At 54.3% G+C, this 21,549-nt stretch overlaps 7 protein-coding genes across 7 annotated transcripts; 6 read left to right on the top strand and 1 right to left on the bottom strand.

Annotated features, from left to right (window-relative positions):
- Window positions 1–212: 212 nt before the first annotated feature.
- MYCGRDRAFT_94850 (uncharacterized protein) lies at window positions 213–1,054 on the top strand (the record flags this gene model as incomplete). Its single annotated transcript, XM_003850901.1, has 2 exons — window positions 213–544; window positions 739–1,054. 2 exons carry the CDS (start codon window positions 213–215, stop codon window positions 1,052–1,054), a joined length of 648 nt encoding a protein of 215 aa, XP_003850949.1.
- Window positions 1,055–4,311: 3,257 nt separating this feature from the next.
- MYCGRDRAFT_45128 (uncharacterized protein) lies at window positions 4,312–4,777 on the top strand (the record flags this gene model as incomplete). Its single annotated transcript, XM_003850902.1, has 2 exons — window positions 4,312–4,498; window positions 4,560–4,777. Coding segments are annotated over 2 exons (405 nt in total), but the record flags the coding sequence as incomplete, so codon positions are not given.
- A 288-nt stretch (window positions 4,778–5,065) lies between these two features.
- MYCGRDRAFT_110299 (uncharacterized protein) lies at window positions 5,066–7,403 on the bottom strand (the record flags this gene model as incomplete). Its single annotated transcript, XM_003850884.1, has 9 exons — window positions 5,066–5,308; window positions 5,374–5,509; window positions 5,570–5,662; window positions 5,725–5,776; window positions 5,829–6,003; window positions 6,058–6,579; window positions 6,671–6,753; window positions 6,815–6,945; window positions 7,001–7,403. 9 exons carry the CDS (start codon window positions 7,105–7,107, stop codon window positions 5,066–5,068), a joined length of 1,542 nt encoding a protein of 513 aa, XP_003850932.1.
- A 3,581-nt stretch (window positions 7,404–10,984) lies between these two features.
- Window positions 10,985–12,789, top strand: MgXYN2 (putative endo-beta-1,4-xylanase; the record flags this gene model as incomplete). The annotated part of the gene is made up of 9 exons (XM_003850903.1): window positions 10,985–11,074; window positions 11,139–11,276; window positions 11,341–11,365; window positions 11,423–11,559; window positions 11,623–11,699; window positions 11,781–11,813; window positions 11,870–12,013; window positions 12,111–12,406; window positions 12,476–12,789. The coding sequence occupies 9 exons, from the start codon at window positions 11,007–11,009 to the stop codon at window positions 12,599–12,601; spliced, it is 1,044 nt and encodes a 347-aa protein (XP_003850951.1).
- Window positions 12,790–13,792: 1,003 nt separating this feature from the next.
- Window positions 13,793–15,139, top strand: MgXYN1 (putative endo-beta-1,4-xylanase; the record flags this gene model as incomplete). Its single annotated transcript, XM_003850904.1, has 5 exons — window positions 13,793–13,902; window positions 13,954–14,079; window positions 14,134–14,385; window positions 14,451–14,934; window positions 14,999–15,139. The coding sequence occupies 5 exons, from the start codon at window positions 13,793–13,795 to the stop codon at window positions 15,137–15,139; spliced, it is 1,113 nt and encodes a 370-aa protein (XP_003850952.1).
- A 1,505-nt stretch (window positions 15,140–16,644) lies between these two features.
- Window positions 16,645–19,254, top strand: MYCGRDRAFT_94845 (uncharacterized protein; the record flags this gene model as incomplete). Its single annotated transcript, XM_003850905.1, has 7 exons — window positions 16,645–16,838; window positions 16,897–17,122; window positions 17,624–17,857; window positions 17,991–17,995; window positions 18,403–18,516; window positions 18,802–19,053; window positions 19,116–19,254. The coding sequence occupies 7 exons, from the start codon at window positions 16,645–16,647 to the stop codon at window positions 19,252–19,254; spliced, it is 1,164 nt and encodes a 387-aa protein (XP_003850953.1).
- A 903-nt stretch (window positions 19,255–20,157) lies between these two features.
- Window positions 20,158–20,786, top strand: MYCGRDRAFT_94844 (uncharacterized protein; the record flags this gene model as incomplete). The annotated part of the gene is made up of 2 exons (XM_003850906.1): window positions 20,158–20,309; window positions 20,450–20,786. The coding sequence occupies 2 exons, from the start codon at window positions 20,158–20,160 to the stop codon at window positions 20,784–20,786; spliced, it is 489 nt and encodes a 162-aa protein (XP_003850954.1).
- Window positions 20,787–21,549: the final 763 nt, after the last annotated feature.

Genomic DNA, 21,549 nt, shown 5'->3' with positions numbered 1-21,549 from the left:
GCACAAGCTTTCGTGCTCCAGCTTGCGATCGTGTTTGCTCGGAGCTGATTCCAATCCGGTCAGCGTATGGCTTCAAACGACTTCGTCATCGCAGTACAAATTCTCTTCGAGCAATTGTTGAGTGTCAGCGAGCCAGCACGAAAATCGTCCGCTTTCATCTCCGTCGCATTGCCGAATTCCTGCTTCGCCGCTAGACCCGTGACAATGTTTCCATGTCCATCTTCCTTCTTCTCGTCCAGCTTTGCGCCGTCATCAGGCCGACCCGACCCAAAGCTCAGATTCTCGCGCGGCAAGACATTGACATGCTCTGCAGTCGGACGTTCATGAGAAGTAGCTTCAACTCCGTCCGTGACTCGGATATCATCAACTCTCAACACCGCCATCGGCGCATACGTCCTCTTCCCTACCCCTCTTCTCGAGACCGTATGAACGGATCCATCCATCTCAGAAAGATGGACGCACCTAGCACGCTGAGCACACCGGTGTGCACAACGATGAAGGCAAAGATCATGACCGGCTCGGATCGTACGGCGATGCAAGATGGGTGGGCGAAGCTGAATGGCCAGGATCGGACAAGAGCTGTATCGGAGGCAGATGGGACAGGACCAGACCAGTGGCCAGTCCTTGCCGTCGGTTACGGTCATGTCGAGGTTGCGGCGGAGAAGGTTGCTCTGTGCAGTACCAGGACGCCAGGCGGCCGAGATAAGAGCGCGCATCGCTTGCCGAATAAAGCGGCAGCCACCACGCTCTCAAAAGAGAAGAAGTCGTCTTCCAGACACCGGGCGGTCCGATGCCAGACGTCTTCGCCATCAGCACGCTGAGGTCAAGGCGACTGAAGAATAGTCCAGATCCGGCGCCAATGCCGCCGGGAATGCCGACGGGTGTGAGCGAGTGTGAGACCGACAGCTATGCCGCCAAGATGACCGAGCAGTTGAACAAGAATCCGCGGTGTCAGACGAGATCGTCAGCACACCCGACAATGCGTGCGACTGTCGTCATAAGCGAGCACGCCGGTATCATGCATGAACCCACCGATCGCAGTTCACGCCGATGACGCGGTGGACGATGCGGTAGGAACAAAGGATTTGTAGTCTTCGCTGAACACAATGAACGGCAGCATGCGCTGTTGTGCTCGCGTCGATCGCATCAAGAAAGCCATCTCCAAACTCTTGCGAGACTGTCGGCCAGCATACCGCAAGAAGGCGCTGGATCAAAGCGATGCTGGCGCTGACCTTGTGCTTCTTAGTCCCTCCGCGCAGTAGATCATCGATACCAGAGAAGCAACCATAATGACCGCGGTCGAAATGCAGATTCGTGGTGTCCGTTGCCTACGATCCATATCCGCCAGTGTCGTGATAACCAGGTCAATCTGCGCGAAAGCTGAGGAAACGAGAACAGCTTGAAGGAGATGACGCTCCACGCCTGCGGACCAGGATCACCGGCGACAGACTGGCGAGGTGATGAAGCCAAGTGTTAAGCTGCAGACCGCGCCGGTGTTCTCAGGTGTCATGCGCAAGGAGTCGACAACGCACAAGCCCACGAAGGCGCAGGAACTTTCGAGGAGCGAAATGGCCACGCAGATGATGGCATCATGAGCTGCGTTCAAGTCATCCGCGTCGTAGGAGACGGTAGCCCGTGTAGTAATGGAAGCCGATAATGTTCATCTCATATCCGTCCGAGGGCGTCTTGCCAGATTCTCTTCTGACTCAACTGCTCGCTGTCGAACTCGCGAGCGCGAATCCTGATACCATCGATGGCTGATACCATCGAAGGCGTTCGGTAGTGTGGTTCCCCGGAACACAAGCGCAAGGTTCATGACGACTAGCAGTGCCATCCGTCATCTTTCCGGCGACAAGTGACAGAAACATATCTGTAGATCGAGGCCTAGACATTGGCCCGGAAGCCAGTGGTCCACCCAACCTGCTCGGTACTTCGTTGTAAGAATGTCCTTTGCTGCACCCCACAGGTCCTGTTCGCGCTCTCTTGACAACATCGACATCGTATAACTCCCGCGGACGACCAGATTAAGGAAGAAATATCTGTCCCGTAGAGGGGTCCCGGACCAATAGCTCCTCCCATCGATACCAGCAGGTGTGAGGACCTGGCCTGCCATCAATCTCTGCCATGATCAGATCTCTCCTCCGTTGAATCGCTCTTCCGGAAGGGTGGAGTGGATTTGGGAGCCGAGGAGAAAATGCACAAATGCTCAAAAGTGCGAAGAGCAGCATCAACGCCAAAGTGTAGGAGGCGAATGAGGTTCGTTTCCGTCCTCGCCCATGCTGGCATGTTGTATGGTCGCCAGATCCAAGCAGTCGTCCGCGGCGTCCAAGATTCCCGGGCATGTCGCTCGTTTTCGCCAGGCGTTGGCACAGACGGCACAACTCGGATACATCGGAGGAGTGCCACTCTTGGTGCACAGTCTTTGGACGGGATTTGATTGTGATCAGTGACCGTCGCCTGCAAAGTTTTCCACGAAGGATTCCGTTGGCACTTCTGGAGGTCGCAAGGTTTTGAGACCCTCCGCTTGCACGTTCTGTTGGGCGCGTGAGGAACGGGCTCCTGAACAGCTCTCGGGTTCATAAGGTCCTTGGCGGGAATTTGAGGCATGGATGTGGAGTCGATGTGATTCAGGACACTTTGGGCAAGAATAAAAAACGGAATGACAGGCAAAGGAACTGGCCTGAGGTCGCGGAACGAAAGGTCGAGAAAGACGCCGAGGAGGCGAGAGAAGGATGAGGAGAAGCGAGCGTAATGAGAAAGGTCAAGGAGAAAGAGTCGACGAATGTACTGACCGATTGCAGCGAGCACCTTAACGCTGGGAACTGCAGGCGGCTTTGCGTGCGAAGCCGTGCAACCTCACCACATAGATATGACGGCCGAGCCTGAATTGGCTCTGAAACGTACTGCCAGGACGTGGAAGAAACACTTACCAGATAGACACGCTCTCGCGAGCGGGAAAGTTCTGAGCAAACGTCCTGGCGAGCCAGCTTTGCATGCCACGATGTCGACACTGCGCGGTCTGCCACGAACGCTCACCTCGCTCGTCGACAGGATAGACGAGCATGTTTGGTGCAATGTGTCCAGCACTTCCCGAGCGTCGTTGTGCACGCATCTTTCTTCGGCAACGTCACGCCGACTGGCACCTGCTCAGTCGCTCCTCCGGGCTCTGGCTCCATGCTCTTCCGCTGCCCCCAGCGCTTGCCCGTCGACTCGCCTGGACGGGCAAGCGACGACGGTGAGACATATCCGCCCGAAGACTTAAGCCTCGCCGTGCACCTGCGATGTCGTCTCGGGGAGCGAAGTGATCTCATCCTCGCATGCTTTCGTCATAGCACGATGCGGCATTCGATGCCTCCGGCAAACGCAACAGCAGGATCTCCTGCATGGTGAGCATTCCCTCGCTATTCGCAGCACCTTCCCGTATTCGGGCATTTGGACCTGGTGGCGATGAAGTGGTACCAGTTGATGACACCGTGTCAGGCTGCTCGTTCCTCCAGCCTGCATCCCTTCCAGTGTACGACACTCGCAGTGCCGACCAGGATCGTTGCTCTTTCAGTTCGCGGAGGCTCCTCCGACTCAGAGCATAAACCGCATGACATTGTGGTTATCGGTGATGGCCGTTGCCCATCAATGTCCATTGCACTGCTGAGACACAGCTGTCGCGGTCTGCCGGGTGTGTCTTCGGACAGACTCAGACATTGCGCCCACTGCTTTTGCAGATCCCAGCTGACCGCTTTCAGCATGTCTCAAATGGCTTTCTCTCCGGTCGCTGGCGGTAGAAATGCGGTCGCCCGATTCGAAAGCGGTGCGATATCGGGTCGTTTTCGGTCGGGAGAATTCGAGGAGCGAGAGGAGGATCGAAGGGTCTGTACGAGGTACGAAGAGGCGTGTTCTTCGAATGCATGGCCATGTCGAGTGGGACATGATGAAGATGAGAATGCCGTAGAGTTGGAGGGTCGCGACGAGGTTGTCGAAGAGGAAGAAGAGTGATCGTGAAATGCTCCGAAAGGACCACTTTGCGGAGTTCAGTCCGCTTTGGCCGACGGCGTCCCCGAAGCTGACCACGATTCAGCTAGAGTTCTACCGTAGATCGTCCATCCTCCCAAGAACGACAACTCGTACAATTCTCCCAAGATACCACTTTCATCTCCGACCAACACATATATACAACACATCCATACCAACAACAACAACCCACAAACCTCACATCCACCCTCAAAATGGCAACCCAAGGTATATCAACGCCCTCCTCCACGTCCCTCCAACACATCTGACAGCCCTCCAGTCGGCCTCGCAAACTCCCTCTCCGTGACGGGCTCCTTCGCCTTGCCCTTCGGCCTCTACTACACCTACCTCCAATCCCTCGTAATCCGCCAACGCATGCACGCCAAATCCGCCATCTCGCCCACTTCCGGCGGGAATCCCGAGCACGATCCCCTCCTCGCATCGGTGCGTGCCCAAGGCAACTTTCTTGAGAACGTCCCATTGTGCCTTATACGTATGCCGAACCCATGAGCTCGTATACTCAGCGCAGTACTAACAGCGACGCTTTGCCTCAGTATCCGGACTGGTCGAGAGCAATGGAGGAGACAAGAGGATTCTGACATGGGCACTGAGTGCGTTGTTTGTTGCAAGAGTGGCGCATGCACAATTTGGCATCACTTCGAAGAACTACATGGGCAAGGGACGTGCATTTGGGTTCTTCGTCACGGCAGCGGTGCTGAATGGACTGGCGGGTTACTCGGCTTGGTTGGTGAAGGGATATTGGGGATACTGAAGAGCTGGAGCAACAGCGAGACAGCGCGGAACACGAGGTGGAATGACATCTGCATTGAAGGCCGAGCGGGATGGTCCAACCCAAGGTCAAAGACTTATGGTCAGGATCTTGAATGTATGGCATACGTCTGGCCAAAGGAGATGTGATACCAGGAGTCGATGCGGTTCGCTCGACTTCTATTTGGCTCGTAGTAGCTGTCGGCCGATGAGATACCCGTGCCATGACTTAGCACATCTGTACACGCAGCCTTCTTTCCACACGATTCTCATGCTCCGCTCTCGTACCACTTCATGGCCTCCACCTGAAACCCGGATGCTTCCAATCCAAATCCTCAATCTCCTTCTGCTCTCGTCCCGCCAACTCCGCATCCGCGTTCCGAGAGTCTCGCTTGCGGTTATCGGCTTTCATCCACCACAGCAGTGCAATACTGAGTACGAGGATCGAGGTGCTGGTGGCGAGGTTGAGGCCGTTGCCGATCGGGTAATTCGGTGCGTCGGTGCTGACGAAGGACCAGGTCGAGATCAAGCCGCCCTAGAGATGGAGATTGTTAGCTGAGGGATACGATGAGGAGGAGGGTTGATGATGGGGAGGATCACGATGTTGCCAAACATGACTGTGGTTCCGATGGCGGAGCTTTTTGCCGTGTCTGAACCGGCATTCGCACTAGCATGAGCTGTGCACAGTGCTCCAAACGCGAACGCGCCTGGGACGATGATGAATGTAGCGCCATATCTGTCGTTCCATCATTGTCAGCATCTCAACCTTTTCTCCACATGGTGCGTTTCCTCGTACCGAATTTGTCCGTCTTTCACACCGGTGGCCAGGAACATGATGTATCCGATCATGACGAGAGGCGCACACATGATGAAGAAGGGGACTCGTTTGCTGGATTGGAGCGTCAGTTCGGTGGTGTCGGGTGGAAGAGGATTAGGATGTGGTGGGCGTACTTGGTTTTCGAGCTGGCGAAGGGGATTACGAGGTTGCAGAAGGCGCCAACGACTGCGAAGCATGTGAGTATTACTGCAGGTCGATCCGGATGGGAAGGACTGACCATATGGAGGAACAGTCTTCAACTGCTGTTGGATGACAGTCTGTTTGGGATAGATCCCTCTTACGATCGTCGGAAGGAAGAATCCGAGTGCCTGGACGGTGATGTTGTCGAAGAGGAAGATGACCGCGTTGACGAGGCCGACAGGATTGAAGATGCCGCGTTTGAGCTTGGTTTTCTGCAAATAATGGTCAGCAAAGTATTCAAGCCATTTGACTGCAGATGAACGTACATCCATCCGATCCAACACATCCTTCTGCCCGACTCTTTCCGAATAAATCCTGTTAATAGCCAACGCCTTCTCCGCAGGTGTGAGCCACCTCGCCGTCTCCGGTCGATCGGTCAGAGTGAAAAAAGCAATCAAGCTGATACCAATGGTAATAATTCCCTCAATCCCAAAGATCATCCTCCAAGAATGCAGACTGCCAAAATGATCCAGCTTGAGAATAGCCGAAGCGAAAAGTCCTCCAAAAGCGCCTGCCAGGGGTGCTGTGACAAGGTACAATGAGATTCGAAACGCGAGCTCGCTGCGACGGTACCAGCGAGACATGTAGTATGCGATCCCAGGAAGCATACCGGCCTCGAAGATGCCGAGGAGGAAACGCACGCCGCAGATCTGAGAGAAGGTGTGCACGAAGCCGCAGCAGACGGTAAGGATTCCGAAGCCGAGGGCAGTGGCTGGGATGAACCAGCCTGGACCGAGTGCTTTTGCCAGTATGGATGCTGGAATCTCGAAGACGATGTAGCTTATGTACTGTGAGCGGTGGAGAGGAAAGTGTTAGCGGTATTGAGGGTAGGTCAAATTGAAATTGGCAGCCTTGGAGGCATGCTCTCATCACACGTACGAAGCAGCTGAGGATGATGTTGTAATGAAACGACTTCGGGTTGATGCCCAGATCCTTCTCAAGACCAGCAATTCTCGCATTTCCTGCCGACCGATCAGCATCCGTCATACAAGTCCAGCAGCAGGCGAAAGTCACGATACTCACCAATGTTCGCACGATCAATGAAGCAAAACAAATACAAAACAGCCACAGTGGGCACAATGTACATATCAATCTTTCGCCGCAGCTTCTTCTCTGCTTGAGGATCAAACTCGAATTGTGCGACATCGTCGTGGCTTGAAAAGTCACATCAGCTGAAGTCCGGCCATTGGTCGCCACCTCTGTTCTCACCCATCATGCCGTGTCGGGCTTGAGTTCTTCAAATCGTGCTCCGCATAGGCCGTCATCTTCTCATCCGCCACGCCGGCGCTCAGCGGAGGTGAGGCGTGAGTCGCCATCGTTGGTGTCGGGCAGTGGAGCGGTGACCGAAGATCTGGTGGAGCGTGCGATACCGGTGAGGCTCTTGTGTCCGGCGATGGAAGGTGACGTCCGCCACAGGACTCGGAGAGCTTCGAGACACGGAAGGAAAAGGCGAAACGTGATGAGATGTAAGATGAGGTTGATTTTCGAGATCCCGGAGTGGTTGACTTTACTGGTGGGGCGGAGTCTGGGGTGTGGACTGGGATGCCCTGCGTCGATGTCCGGGCGAGCCGCTGGAAGCTGTTGCAGCAACAATGGTATATGTGGTGTCTATACCACGTCGATTGTTGGGCAATATGTAGTGTCAATGAAAGTACAAGATTTCCTGTTTCATAAACCGACATGAAGTTCCGAATCCACGGTTTCCAAAGTCGGCAACGGAAACGAGGTAAGCGCGAGGATCACACGTGTAGGGCGCGGGTGGGCGCTTAACTAGCGGGCCGCCAAGTGAATGCGGGTCAATCACACTGCTGCGATTGGATGAAGGAGGATACACTTGTCTGGATGTGAACATCAGCGAAGCTTAGCCGTTGCACGGAGTCTGCGACGGCAGTCTTCGGGATGAATGTAGGAGGAATTGCTGCAGTGTACATACACTGGTGCCAGAAGCATGGAAAGGATGGATACACAGCTGCTGCCTTTTACAGAGACAGATGCAGGTACCAGTGGCGATGGAACAGTGCGCGAGCAACGAAAATCTGCTCTGTGAGAGAGACGGACTAGCAACAGGAAGGAGACTGCTCGGTTCGGTCGTCATACCTCATAGATCGTACTCTGCTTCCGAGAAGACGATACAGACCGAGGGTTGGAAGTTTTCCATTCGCAGTGATCTTTAGGCGCTGTTGCCGGCTCTGTCGGCAGGTGACGCAGAGTGGATTCGCGGACTTTCGTCCACAGGCGGGAATACTGGAGACTGAGCTGGGTATCGGAATAAATGTAGAAGCAGGTCAGGTAGGATCGCACCGAGAAGACGGTGTTCGGCGAGTGTTCGCACAGAAGACAGTCGAATGAGAAGATGTGAGCCGGATGCGGAAGAAACCACTCCGCTGTCACGGTACCAGTCATTCAGTGTGTAATGGCGAAATCTCGCGAATGATGTCGTCGGGCAAGTCGGCGGGAATGGAGATCGGCAGCCAGTTGGCGGCGGTACTGTGCCTCGAGGTTGGATAACGAGCCTAGACCAAGCAGGCGGCGATCCAACTGTCTGACATTTTATGGTCGAAGGATGGCTGCGGGAGGGAAAAAGGAAAAACGAAATGTCCGCCTACCTTTGTGTAGCCTCTCCGACACAGCTGTTGCCGACATGAGGACCTGCTTCCAGGCCCTGACAAAGCCACTGTGAACTTGCAGCACCAGGCGATGCAGCCTACCCATGCTCGAACTCGAGCAGGCTCGTCCCTGTCCTCAAGCGCAGATGATGAGACCGCACTCGTCCATTGAGGCATCAAAGCCGTCCAGCAGCGTGTGTATCAGTTCACCTTGCCAAACTCAAGCCCCATCGTCCCGCACCAAGGCACATTGTGTACTCCACGCCATGCCGACTCTTGCCTGATGTCGCATCTCCTGCCCTCGAGCTCTTCCATATTATCGCCCTGCATCTTCTGCCAGCCGGATTGCAGCAAGGTCGTCTTGACCACACATCATAGCAATCGGGAGCTGTCCTGATGATCTTGAAGAAAGCGAGGCCGTCGGACCAGGAGCAGGAAGGCGAGGCTTCATAGAATGGAAGTCGGAAGGCAGAATATCAGCGCGGACGCCGACTGGAAGGGATCGCAGGCGGAAGTGTGAGGACTCGTATGATACTGCTTGCGGTATGGAGGTGGTTTGTTGTGTCGTCGAGGAAGACGAAGTTCGGAGTTTGGGAGAGCTTGGTCCACCCGAGGGAATAAAAGTCTTGGCGTAAGCGTGAGCTCTTTCTTTCCTCTCACACTCGCTGACAACTCGGCATCTTCGTCTTTACATCCTCCACCACGGACGATTGCCAGCGCCGGCACAACCTTGGTACTGCTTTGTTGACATCTTCCAGAGAGCCCATTTTCAACATCGTCTCGAAGCCCGTAGCGGTCCTCCCAAAGCAACGACGGACGAGTGCGCGAAGACCTCCGGAATCTCCCTGCGAACCAAGGCATGAGACGGTGCCGCCCAGAGGCCGTGGCAATAGCGTGCGGAACGCATGGACAGGTATCCGAGCTTCCTCGCGACGGACGCTGCGGGCAGGATGAAGAGAGCGCGGCTTGGACTGGCGAGACGAGTGATCAGGACGATGGAGCCACGGAAAAGAGCTGAGAACCACAATCCAGAACGTCTGATACCGCACCTCATACCTCATACCTCATGGCATGCGTGACTGATGCTCGAGAGACCTCCAGCTGGGCGTGTGCGTCAGACCCACTCTTGGGACTTCTCCACCCGCGAGTGCTCTCCACCAGCCAAGAGGTGAGGCTGGCACTGTACCAAGCTGTGGTCTGTATCAAAGCTGTGGTCTGTACACATGTGCTCCCACCGCAGGCTTGGTCACGGCAGTCCTCAGAGCACAATGTAAGCATTCATTCTGTCTCGTCGCACCTTCTGCTCTCCCACCAACTCGATTCTTTTCCTACACTCACATCCAGAAACCACCAACACAAGCAGATTCGAGAAGCTGCATCGGTTTCGTTGGCGGCCACGAAAAGAGGCGAAGATGTAAGCCCTCTGTCGCGAATGCATATAACCTTGCATTAGGTCGAGATACTGAAGACAATGCTCCGAGCTCGACCGCTTGGACTGCGGGTACACATCAGTCGATTCTGGCCTTTTCTGGACTGGCTCCGACCACTATAACGTGCAAGCGAGTCAATCATTCTGGAGAGCGGGAACGGATTGATCACCACGACCCGCCGGCCCACCTCTTATCGCTATTTGCCGGGCGCCCTCCAATGATCTGGCTGAACCGAGTTTCAGCCGCCAGGCCATTCCTCGCCCCGAGAACAACAATCAGCCGGATTCACTCTCGCAGCCGAGAACGAAACCTCTTGACGAGCCTCGAGCAAGAGCGTGGCAACGACGGACGAATTGCCTAGTACTCAACATGGCAAGGTAACCCACCACGTGGTGCTTCATCTATACGCCGGTTGAACTTGCAAGGTCCATGCCCAGCAGGTGTCTCAGGTAAGGCACCGTGATGAAATTATCCGGACCGACAAGCGCAACTACAACGACCTGCACCCCGCATTTGAAGCGACACCCAATGGAAGCAACCTGTATGGAGGAACGAATCCGGTCGAGTGCATGTGATTCGCATGTACTTGTCTTGACTAGGAAGGACAGAACAGAACCGTCTTCCATCATTGTGCGACTTGCTTGAACCCTTACCAATCCCAAGGCTGAATTCTGCCAGGATAGCAGACCTTCTTGTTCTGGAAGGTCCGCTGGTGGAACCTTGGTGAACGAAGCAGGATTGAAACGAACTATTGGGACGGAGACTTGGGCGTATGAGACATGGACATCCTCGCACTATATGCTCCGTCGAATGGGCAAGCCTGTCTAGACGCTGCGGGAATGCGAAAAACAACGTCATGTCTGAACTCCAGCTCACCTCCTCCACTTCCACAGCTAGCACAGAGTCGTCTATTGTGCGGTCAACGATGCGACTTCATCTATCCGAAATGCGCCTAGAGCGCGCACTACGACTGATTTGGCTTCCTGGCAACTTGGCGCTGTCTCGAGCGAATGCATCCCAATCTATATGGCGCTAGAAAGTGGCTCGACGGATATATTGCCCTCCACGAACGAGAGGTGAGATGCTTCTCGGCGCAGGGTACATTAAGACCGCTCCCTCCCTCCTCGACCTGCACGAATCATCACCATTCACATCGATACTTCCTCACGACCTACCAGCATGCATTTCTCCAACGCCCTTCTCGCCGTTGCGGCGCTGGCCGGTCTGACCACCGCCTCGCCAATTGAGTGAGTGGCATACACCGCCATGCCCAACCCTCTGATCTCGAACATCATTACTGATAGTCAATAGCTCTCTCGACAAGCGTCAGAGCGGAGGTCTGGCGCAAGCCTTCCTGGCCAAGGGTCGCAAATTCCTTGGAACTGCCGTGACCTTCAGAAATGATGCCGCAGAGCGTGCCATCTGGACAAACAAGAACGATTTCAACTCGTAGGTGCTCCAGGCTTTCTTCCAAAATGTCTGGCAGGCACTTGCTAACTTCCACGGCTTGCAGTATCACGCCCGAGAATGCCATGAAGGTACAATGCACCTCTCCAACATTCTTAGGCCTGTGCTAACCTGCTTCTTTGTTCCAGTGGGCCGAAATCCAGCCAAACCAAGGCCAATTCAACTGGGCTGGCGCCGATGAATACGCCAACTATGCAAGGCAGAATGGGATTCAGCTTCATTGCCACACTCTCGCTTGGCACAGCCAGCTGCCGGGATGGGTCAGGTATGACAGAGGCTGGTGTCCGTTCAATTTTCTGGACTGGGGCTGATCAGATTCCTCTTCCAGTGGACGCTCCTGGACCCGAGCTGAATTGACTGCTGTCATGAAGACTCACATTGACGCCGTTGCTGGACGCTACAAAGGTGGGATTGAACGGCGTATCAGCAGGCTTTAGCTTGCGATCGCTTCCTGTTCTTTGGTGCATCGACTGACCTCCCGCTTAGATGTCTGCACACGCTGGGACGTCGTGAATGAAGGTACGTCCATCCGCCCACTCGACTCCATGAGTCTTCCGTGCTGACTCCGCGCACAGCTTTGAACGAGGACGGCACCACTCGTGACAGCGTCTTCAGGAGGACTTTCGGAGATGACTTCATCCCACTTGCTTTCCAGCTTGCCAAGGCTGCGTCGCCAAACTCCCAGCTTTTTTACAATGATTACAATCTTGAGACCTCTCGTAAGACACCATCGCAGAAGACCCGCGAACTGTTCCGATATTTCTCTCGGACCTTCCCCGCGGGCCTCCATCCGAGCCATGACTGACCTCTTCCCAGCATCCAAAGCCGCCGGCGCCCGCCGCATCGTCAATCTCATCAAAGCCGCCGGCCAAACCATCCACGGCGTCGGTCTCCAATGCCATCTCAGCATCACCTACAAACCCACCCTCGCCTCCATGATTTCCACCCTCCAAGGCTTCACTAACCTCGGCGTCGATGTCGCATACACCGAAATCGACGTCAAGATGACTATGCCCTCCGACTCCGGCAAGCTCGAGACGCAGAGGCAGGTGTACAAGGACATTGCTGCCAGCTGTGTTGCTGTGCCGAGATGTGTTGGGATGAGTATTTGGGTGAGTTGTCGTCAATCTAACTGGGATTTGTCGGCTTTGGACCTCTGATTGCTGATGATGCGCGTGCAGGGTGTGTCTGACAAGTACTCGTGGATTCCGGGTCAAAACTCTGCCGAGGGTGGCGCGTGCCCGTGGAACAATAATATGCAGCCGAAGCCGGCGAGGGCTGGATTCTTGTCGGGCATTACTGGCTAAGCAGATGCGGAGATCAAAATGGAATTCGAATGAGACTGATGACGAAGGTGAAAGGTGACGGCGGTATTGCTGATAGGTGGACGGTATTGGCGACTGATGAGGCGGAATCCGACCACTCGACATGACCAAGAGCTTTGCGTACTCCAGAATTGCAAAAATATCTCAAGCGAATATCACTCTATCCAGAATTCGCTGCATTCCTTCGGTGAAGCGCCGACGGATCATGGCAGGCAGTGGGTGTACCTGCCGGAGCCACACCGCACATGGAAAGCCATTCGAGTCCTGCATCAAGAAGCATCTCGGTGACCTTCAACAGCGCACCCAGCATCTGTGCCTGATTCTGCCGCAGACCTGAAGGCCATTGGTCCGACGTCGGAGTTGCGGTCTGTCGTCGCATATCATGGTCCTGCGGCATGGTGACGATGCGAAGTACCGCCTGCTGATGTCTCGATCTATTACCGCTCGTGCAGATGGAGTCTTCAAAGTGTTGGGCTCGGGAGTAGTGCGCTAGAATGGCACACGCACTCTCTGCGACTTTCAACGGCGGCAGACTGTGCCGTCATCCACCTAAGAGCCTGCAGACATCGACGAACGGGGTTTCGCACATACACTTCTCGCTCTTTGCCCGATCCGAAGCAAGGCAGATGTCAGTAATGCCAGAATAGAAGACATGCAGGCGCCACGAATTGCATCCGCACAGCCGTGCTGTACAATCACCCGGCAGCAAAAGTCCTTCTCGGTGCGGCGAACTCGAAGATGGTGTAAGGCTGAATCAACATCCATTTCTCCGCAGTCCTCGCCACGATCCGAGCTCGTCTCGTGCAAATTTACCCGGATCGACCACCACCGTTTTCTCCCCAGACTTTCTCCAGGTTCCAAGCGACGGGAGATCTTCGCAGGAACATCCAGCTTGTACACAACCACATGCAGGGTCACGAGAACGCTCGCCAATGAATGGGGCAGGCTTGCATGGCGTACCGGACCGTCGCAACCGAATTGAGCATTTACCCGCAAGTTCAGTCCGGATATGGAGGAGGCGAGAAAAGGTAGGCATCGAGGTATACGGCTTGGTGGCAACGATTCGTTTCATCCGTTTTGGCGGTCAACCTCACGGCTAAAATTGAGACCGACTTCAAAGGCTAATGTGCAATCGCAGACTTTCCATATAAAGATGTCGCTATTCATCCTGCCATGCTGTTGACCAACACGACCGCACAGCATATCGACTTCATCATGCTTCTCACAAACAGCGTCCTCGCCGCCTTGGCGATGGCTGGCAATGCCGTCGCAACGCCACATGCGTGAGCAAAAATCACCATCGTCGACCTTGGTTCATCTCTGACAGCGAATAGACCGAAACCCAAAGGTCTCTGGGAAGCCATGCAATCCCGCGGCCGCGACTGGATCGGAACCGCCGTCACATTCCGCAACGACACAGTGGAAGCATCGATCTACGGCAACAAAGCTGACTTCAACTCGTACATCGATCCATATCTCCAGCTTCCCGATATCTGCTAACGATCGACAACTAGCATCACTCCGGAGAACGACATGAAGTGGGGTCTCACCGAGCCTCAGCAAAACAACTTCACCCTCGCTGGCGCGGACAAGTATGCCGACTACGCTAGGAAGCACGGCGTGCAGATCCATTGCCATAATTTGGTGTGGCATAGTCAGCTGCCTGATTGGGTTGCCAATGGAAACTTCACCAAGGCTGAGCTCACTGCTGTTATGAAGAATCATATTGATACGCTTGCGGGGCGGTATAAGGACGTTTGCACGAGGTAAGTCGTCCAGTGTCAGCCTCTTTCGGCAGTCAACGCTAACCCTTGCATCTCTCGACGTACAGATGGGACGTCGTAAACGAAGCCCTGGAAGAAAATGGAACCTACCGCAACAGCGTCTTCTACCGCGTCCTCGGCGAAGATTTCCTCCCCATCGCCTTCAAGCTCGCCCACGCCGCCTCACCAAAATCCAAACTCTTCTACAACGACTACAGCCTCGAAGGTTCCGACGTCAAAGCCGCCGGAGCCCAACGCATCGTCAAATACATCCAGTCGAAGGGTGGACCAATTCATGGCGTCGGATTTCAAGCACATCTCACCTCTGAGCCGACCACGTCTAGCGGAGGCGGTGTTGCACCAGGACGAGTCGAACTCACGAACAGACTGCAGAGCTTTACTGCTCTGGGTGTGGATGTTGCTTATACTGAGTTGGATGTGAGGATGAATACTCCCGCGACTCCGGCGAAGACGGCGGTTCAGGCTGAGGTGTACTATAATGTTTCGTCCAGTTGTCTTGCGACGAAGAGATGTGTTGGTATGACCCTTTGGGTGAGTCCTATTGTCTTTCCATCTCAGATTAAGGTCGTGCGGCTCGCTGACCAATTGCGAACAGGGCGTCTCCGACAAATACTCTTGGATTCCTGGTACCTTTCCCGGAGAAGGTTCCGCGGATGTCTGGGACGAGAATCTGCAGAAGAAGAAGACAGTCTACCAGAGATTCCTGGATGGAATTCTGTGCGGAGGCAAGAAGTGAGGTGGAGCTGGACGCTGCTGCGAGATCGAGAACATTTTGAACATGGCTACACACCTGAAAAAAACCACAAGTGCTCCACGACGTACATGAACAAATGCAATGGAATTTGGGGCAACAGTACTACCAATTGTGTTTCCACTGCTCTCGGCGAGAAGATAGCGCTCTTTGACCTTCGGAGCCGGAAGCGGAAATTTCCTTTCCTTGTCCGGAAACCAAATGCGTGCAGCGTGTGCAGCTTACCAAAACGAGCAGGGAGGCTTTTCATCCCGACGTATGGTGCTGTTAAAGCCAAAGCATTGAAGTGATCGTTCTGGTACCTGCGAATGAATGTCTCCGGTCTACACTGGGTGTACGGCCAAGATGCAAGCATAAATTCATGCGTTGCTCAGCCCGACGTTAAGCATATCGTTGGATCTGACAGCACGATATGCGGCGCTTCGCCAAAGGGTTACGTGTCTCACGCTAGACGTTATCACATGCCACTTTGCATCGATGAACTTACCTGTTAAAGTGACCCATTCCGGTTTGACTGTGCTGATCGGCACCGCATTATCGCTCCACCCCTTCTGCTTGCTGAAGTACAGCGATGGCATAAGTGTTCAGTAACGCTTAGCTGGCAAGGGTACTCTCCCTCTGCCGCATCGACGATGCGGACGATATAGTAGCATTCGGCAGCTGCATGGGGTGTTTACAGCGTTATGGCTCTCAATGAAGCTGCGCTCCTGGAATGTCGGCCTCAACCGTGTCCCCGTTTGATGAGGAACACGGACGACAGTGCAAGCAAGCGGTTCCATGTCAGATTGTTTTCTGGCGGACTGCAATCTGTTCAGTGCACCTCGAGAATGTGCTTTTTGTACCAACACTATCAACGAAGATGCTGATGTTTGGTGCGTTATTCCTCAAGCTGACAGAGTTGGAGTCCATATTAATTTGTGCTCTGCACGATGCGAGGCTTGCTATCATTTGCCGAAGCCAGGGAAACATTCGAACAGTGACTCCATGACCGCCCAAGGCTGCAGCAAACCAATGTATGAATAATGTTCGACGGGACTTGCGGCTAGGAGCATTGCCTATGTTTCCTCTGATTGTCTAACATGTTACTACTGATTGCCTCTTATACATTGTTCATAGATAGTTTAGCTACGTTATTTCTATGTTCGTTTCTATTGTACATGGTCGACAGACTTGCTATGCTTCGTGCATACAACATACCACCATCTCCCTCAGACATGCCGGGAGGGCGACTTGTTCCTCGCCTATACTTACCAAGTCACCGATCGTTTCTCCAAATGCAGCAAAGTACGAGAGTGAATGTCGTTCACCTATGCTTCCTTCTGATTGTCGATCGCTTATACACAATGCAACAAATTCACCTACCACTCCGGGATGGTCCGCCGACGGCCGTGCTCGCCAGCTCTGCCTCCTCGTCGACTACTTCTGCTTCACTACTTATAATCTTTCTTCCTTCATTCTCTCCACAACTTCCACTTCCACCATCCGTCAAAATGGCGCGCACTCGTGGAACTGGCAAGAAGAACTCTGGCAAAGGCACCATGCCGCCACCACCTCCTCCAGCACCCACTCAAACGCCCATCGTCCCTACTCGCTGCAGCGAGTGTTTGCGCGGACACCGCCATTGCAACCGACAGCGCCCATGCGGACGGTGCATTCAGGTCGGACGTCCACAGGACTGCGTCGAGTAAGTCAAAGGCCGCGCTACATCTGCACGAGATAAGGTACTGACTTCATCTCTCCAGCCAAGGCGTCCCTCTTCCCTCTGCCGGTGCTCCTGCCACCGCTCCGACTGCAACCGCTTCGGCAACGACCAGGACCGCCCCTGCCACCATCGGCACAAACAGCACGACAACTGGACAGCCTACCACCGGTGTTCAGTACCACCCATTCGACACGGACAACCCAGGTCTCATGGGTCTTCCCATTCGTGAAGGCGGTGCCCTCACCGGAACTGGTGTTCGAGTTCAGGTGAAAGTGCAGGGGACGGGAGAAGATGACTCGCCGCCGAGAAGCGAGGAGGAGGAGGGGGGAGATGATTGAAGTTTGGCATTGTCTCTTGGGATTAGCGCGGGCGTTTTGGGTTCACGGCGTTTGGAGTGGAGTCTTGGGTGGATTTGAAGTGGGCAAAGATCACGATAGTCTGGTTCTTTGACCATGGCATGAGCTCTCGGCGGCGATTCGTTCGTGCTATGCCATTGATCTCGCAAACGAGCAGACAAAACGTGTCCGACTCAAGGAATTCCAATGGAAAGCTCTCGATCTTGCCGTCCCGTCTCACAACATTGTTCGGCTTGCGTGATACTGGAATCTGTTCTTGACTACGTGCCAAGCGAAGCAGTTCAATTCGTTCTGCTAGATCATTCGCGGCGAAGCTAATGCGATGCTCGTCGTTTCCCCGGCATGCTGCTTGTTTCCACTCTTCTCTTTCCTGCACGCTATCATCACAAAGCCCAACCACATCACTCCAAGTCCAGTGGACTTCAACTACTCTCCGCTCATTCCAACTCAAACGTATCGTGGCCTACGATCAAAATGGACCGTCTCAAAGAGACTAGCAGGAAGAAGCAAAACCTCAGCCTCCACAAGCCCTACAACCCGGACCTCCCTGAAACAGAGAAAGAGTTCGACCCACCACCACCGCCGCCAAAGAAGCCGCCAACGGACAATACCCTTGGGAGGAGAGTCAAGCGATGCAGCGAATGCGTACGAGGCCACCGGGCATGTGATGGAGCGCGGCCATGCGGGCGTTGTATCCATGTGGGCCGTCCAGAAAACTGCGTTGAGTGAGTAAGCGGCGGGTTGACACTTATGCGGGAACGAGCTGACAAATTCTCAGGCAAGGTGTGCCACTTCCGTCTGCGAGAAACAACAACGCCGGTTCCAGTACCGCGTTGACGGGTAACGCTTTCGGCGCGGGAGACTCGCTCGTATGGCCGAATGACGATGCAGACAACCCTGGGAATGGCACGGACACGGACGACGCCAAACGCGAAGATGATGTGCCGGAGGAGGAGGGTTCTCACAAGGTAGATGTGAAGTAGGAGCGGATACATGTATTTGAAAGGCTTCTCTCGCTGTCGGTATCTTGACGTATAGGTGTTGCTAGTCTTGGTCTGCGAATCGAGACCGAGCAGATACTTATTGAGACCACCACCATCTGTGCAGTTCAAGTTGCCTGGGTAGAGCTTTGCTATGGTCGAGAAGACTTCATTTCCGAGAGAGAGCTTCATCTCCGACACTGCATGTAGTGCTTCGTTTGCAATGTTGTTTGGCACTTTGCCCGTGGATGTTTCCCGACGGCATTGCTCCACTATCGAGTTCTCGGAGCACGTCTCTGTGGAGTTGGAGTTTGAAGAGCGCCTGTTCGTTTTCCTAGTCCATTAGACACGTCTATAACGGCGTATATGTCCATGTCGTCCAAATCCAGCATTCCTGGAATACCCAGTCCAGTCCTGCTATTGTCATTCACTTCGCACGCCGAAGAAACCCCGGTCTACGCTAGCTAATCACGTCGACCGCGCTTTTCCTCGCCTGTACAAATTCACCACGACAAATTTGTCACGACACCTCTACACGTGGGAACTTGCGCCCAACACTTGCGACTCCATCCAACCATCGTCTACCACTCTGCACTCACCTCACCTCAGCTCAACAATGGCGCGAAGCTGGCACACCGGCAGAAAGAAGAGCGACGTCAGCCTCTTCAAAGATGGCAAGCTGAAGAACCGCAACAAGCACAAGAAGTCTCCGCCGCCACCACCACCTCCGCCAAAGAAGAAGGCCGTCCCGGTGAAGAAAGGCCCTCGTTGCAGCGAGTGTCTGAGAGGTCATCGCTACTGCGACGGTGCGCGTCCATGCGGACGATGCATACATGTCGGTCGACCTGAAGATTGTGTCGAGTGAGTTCGATTCCACCTTTGTGCTTTTGCGCGTCGGAGATCGTAAGCTGACAGTCCCTTAGTCAGGGCGTTCCTCTCCCCTCTGCCGGTTCGAACTCGACGAACAACGCGTCCGGCTCTGGCAATACTGGCGCAGGTAACACTGGCGGAGGTACCACGGGCGCAGGCAACACTGGCGCGGCCAACAGTTCTGGCTCGTAGCTTGCATTGGAGTCGTTGCTGGGAGCGGCGTGTCCATAGGCGATGCTGAAAGCGGGAAGGAGTAGCATGGTTTTGCGGAAATGATTTGAAGCGGCATTTGTTTTCGTAACGCATAGCGTAGGTGTTTGGGGATTGCGTTTGACAAGATGAGATCGTGTCTTCGGTGGAGACGTGTTCCATTGCTTTAGGATTTGAGACCGAACACTTGCTTGCGAGGAGGATATACTGAAGGCTCGTTGCAGCCTTGCTACCGAACTTCGTACTAGCGCACGGAGCATGACAGCAGCTGGGAGGGGATAGTAATGCTACTCCGAATCTGAACGGCTTCTTCAACTGTGTAAAACAGTGACGTCGCCTTCCGTGTGCAAACGGTGCTCATTTGTGAAATACGATTCTCACGCTTTGTGTGGGGATCCAGTCTCCTAATGAAGGTACCATATGACAAAGTGCGATCTCTGTCCGACATGTTTGCTTGTCGCACTACTAGACACGATACGCGCAAATGCTTCCTGCGGCTTCTTTTGCATCGCTGATTTGCCAGGGCCGCTCTTTGTATATCAGAGAGACTAGAAAACGTCTTCGATTATCCTGCGTCTGTTTCGATGTGCCTCTGCATAGCTGCATCTATCTTTTGGACACTGGGTAGGAGAAACGCTATTGTCATTCACTTCGCAAGCCGAATATGGCCCGCTCCGTACTCTGGGGGGCGCTAGCAGCCGTTCTTCAGCACTCTTCTTCTCGCTTATACAAATCTTTTCACGACACATCTGCTACATCTTCACCGAACACGACACCAACCTCCCTCGGCAGACTCACGCGTACTTCATTCGCTGAAACCAGCGCGCGTCCCGGAAGTCGTCATCATAAATACCCTCACAGTCTGCTCAATCTCTCGACTTCACCATGGACACCGCGCACACCTACGGCACCCGTGGCAAGCTCAACTTCGGCATGGGCTCGAACGACAGCAGCAAGAAAGAGAGCAGGAAGTCACCTCCCCCGCCGTCCAAGGGATCGAAGAAGACTCGGATGGGCAAGCGCGCGCGCTGCACTGAGTGTGTCCGTGGCCATCGTCCATGCGATCCTGGTCGTCCTTGCGGCAGATGTATTCGCGTCAAAAGACCGCACTTGTGCAGAGAGTATGTGTTGCGTCGAGGAGAATGTACCCGTGAGTAATGTGCTAACATCTTTATAGCCAAGGCACTGCTGCTCCAGCCGCCGCCGCCGCCGCCACGACTTCGACCGGCGGAACCGCACTCCCTGCCGCTCCTACCCAAGCTGTGAATCCAGCTGCGCAGCCTACCACGGAAGCGATCACGCCAGTCGATCGTAGAGCTGGTGGTCTTCAGTACGCGCCAGCCGACACCAGCAACCAGGCGTTGATGAGTCTTCCAATACGCGACAGTGGCTCCCTTCAAGGACGTGCTACTCAAGTGCCAGTCAAGGTGCAAGGCACTGGGGAGGAAGACTCTTCGGAGCAGGAGTCTGAGGAGGATGATGTGGAGCAGGAGGAGCAGGACGATTCGGAGTGATAGTCATTGGACTCCGGGGTACTTTGCTTTGTTTGTAACAGCAGCGCAGGCGTTTGGGTGAGGAAAATTGTTTGGAGTCGGAATGGAATTGGTGTTTTTGGGAAACATGAAATGTTCGACCGATCTGAGCTAGAAGTCGTATTTTATCGATGTCTCGATGATAAATACTACGCCTTCGAGACTGTTGCACGACAGTCATAGCAACGGCGTAGATGCGACGACAAAAGTACCAATTCTGCGAATATCAAAAGTCGACATATCCAGGCATGCTCATTCTCATGCCCATGATGTCTTCCTCTTCATCCGTCGAACACTTTGATTCCTCCCTCACTTCCCTCCAACTTTTCCACAATCTCCCGTAGCTGCACAAGCCCACTCCGTCGTCGTGAAAGCCAGATCCGTCAAGGTGGTCGTCTCGCAAGGCGCAAAGCATTGCACGGTCTCGGTGACTTTCTCCAAGGCACATCCTCCGCATGGTATGGACGATGTTGTCGTGGCTCCCGGGTAGGATGGACAGCAGCCTGGAAATTCGGTCATAGTGGTAGTGCACGAGGCAGATGGCCCTTTCGCGAGAACTTGATAAGAGAGGAGACCAGCAAAGGCCAGCATAGTAAGGCTGATGGCTGGAGGCATAATGGCGGTGGAGGCGTCGAGGCACTGATGTTGAGTCTAGGCGAGGATGACGATGCTGAAACGTCTTTCGATGTAGGGTTGGATGCCGACGATTGTGACGTTGCCGCTTATGGTTCAGGCTGTGATACTG

This window comes from Zymoseptoria tritici, chromosome 7 (assembly GCF_000219625.1).
Source record: "Zymoseptoria tritici IPO323 chromosome 7, whole genome shotgun sequence".
Taxonomy (NCBI): Eukaryota; Fungi; Ascomycota; class Dothideomycetes; order Mycosphaerellales; family Mycosphaerellaceae; genus Zymoseptoria; species Zymoseptoria tritici.
The sequence above is the reverse complement of the archived record's forward strand: the minus strand, read 5'-3'. Positions and strand labels throughout refer to the sequence as shown.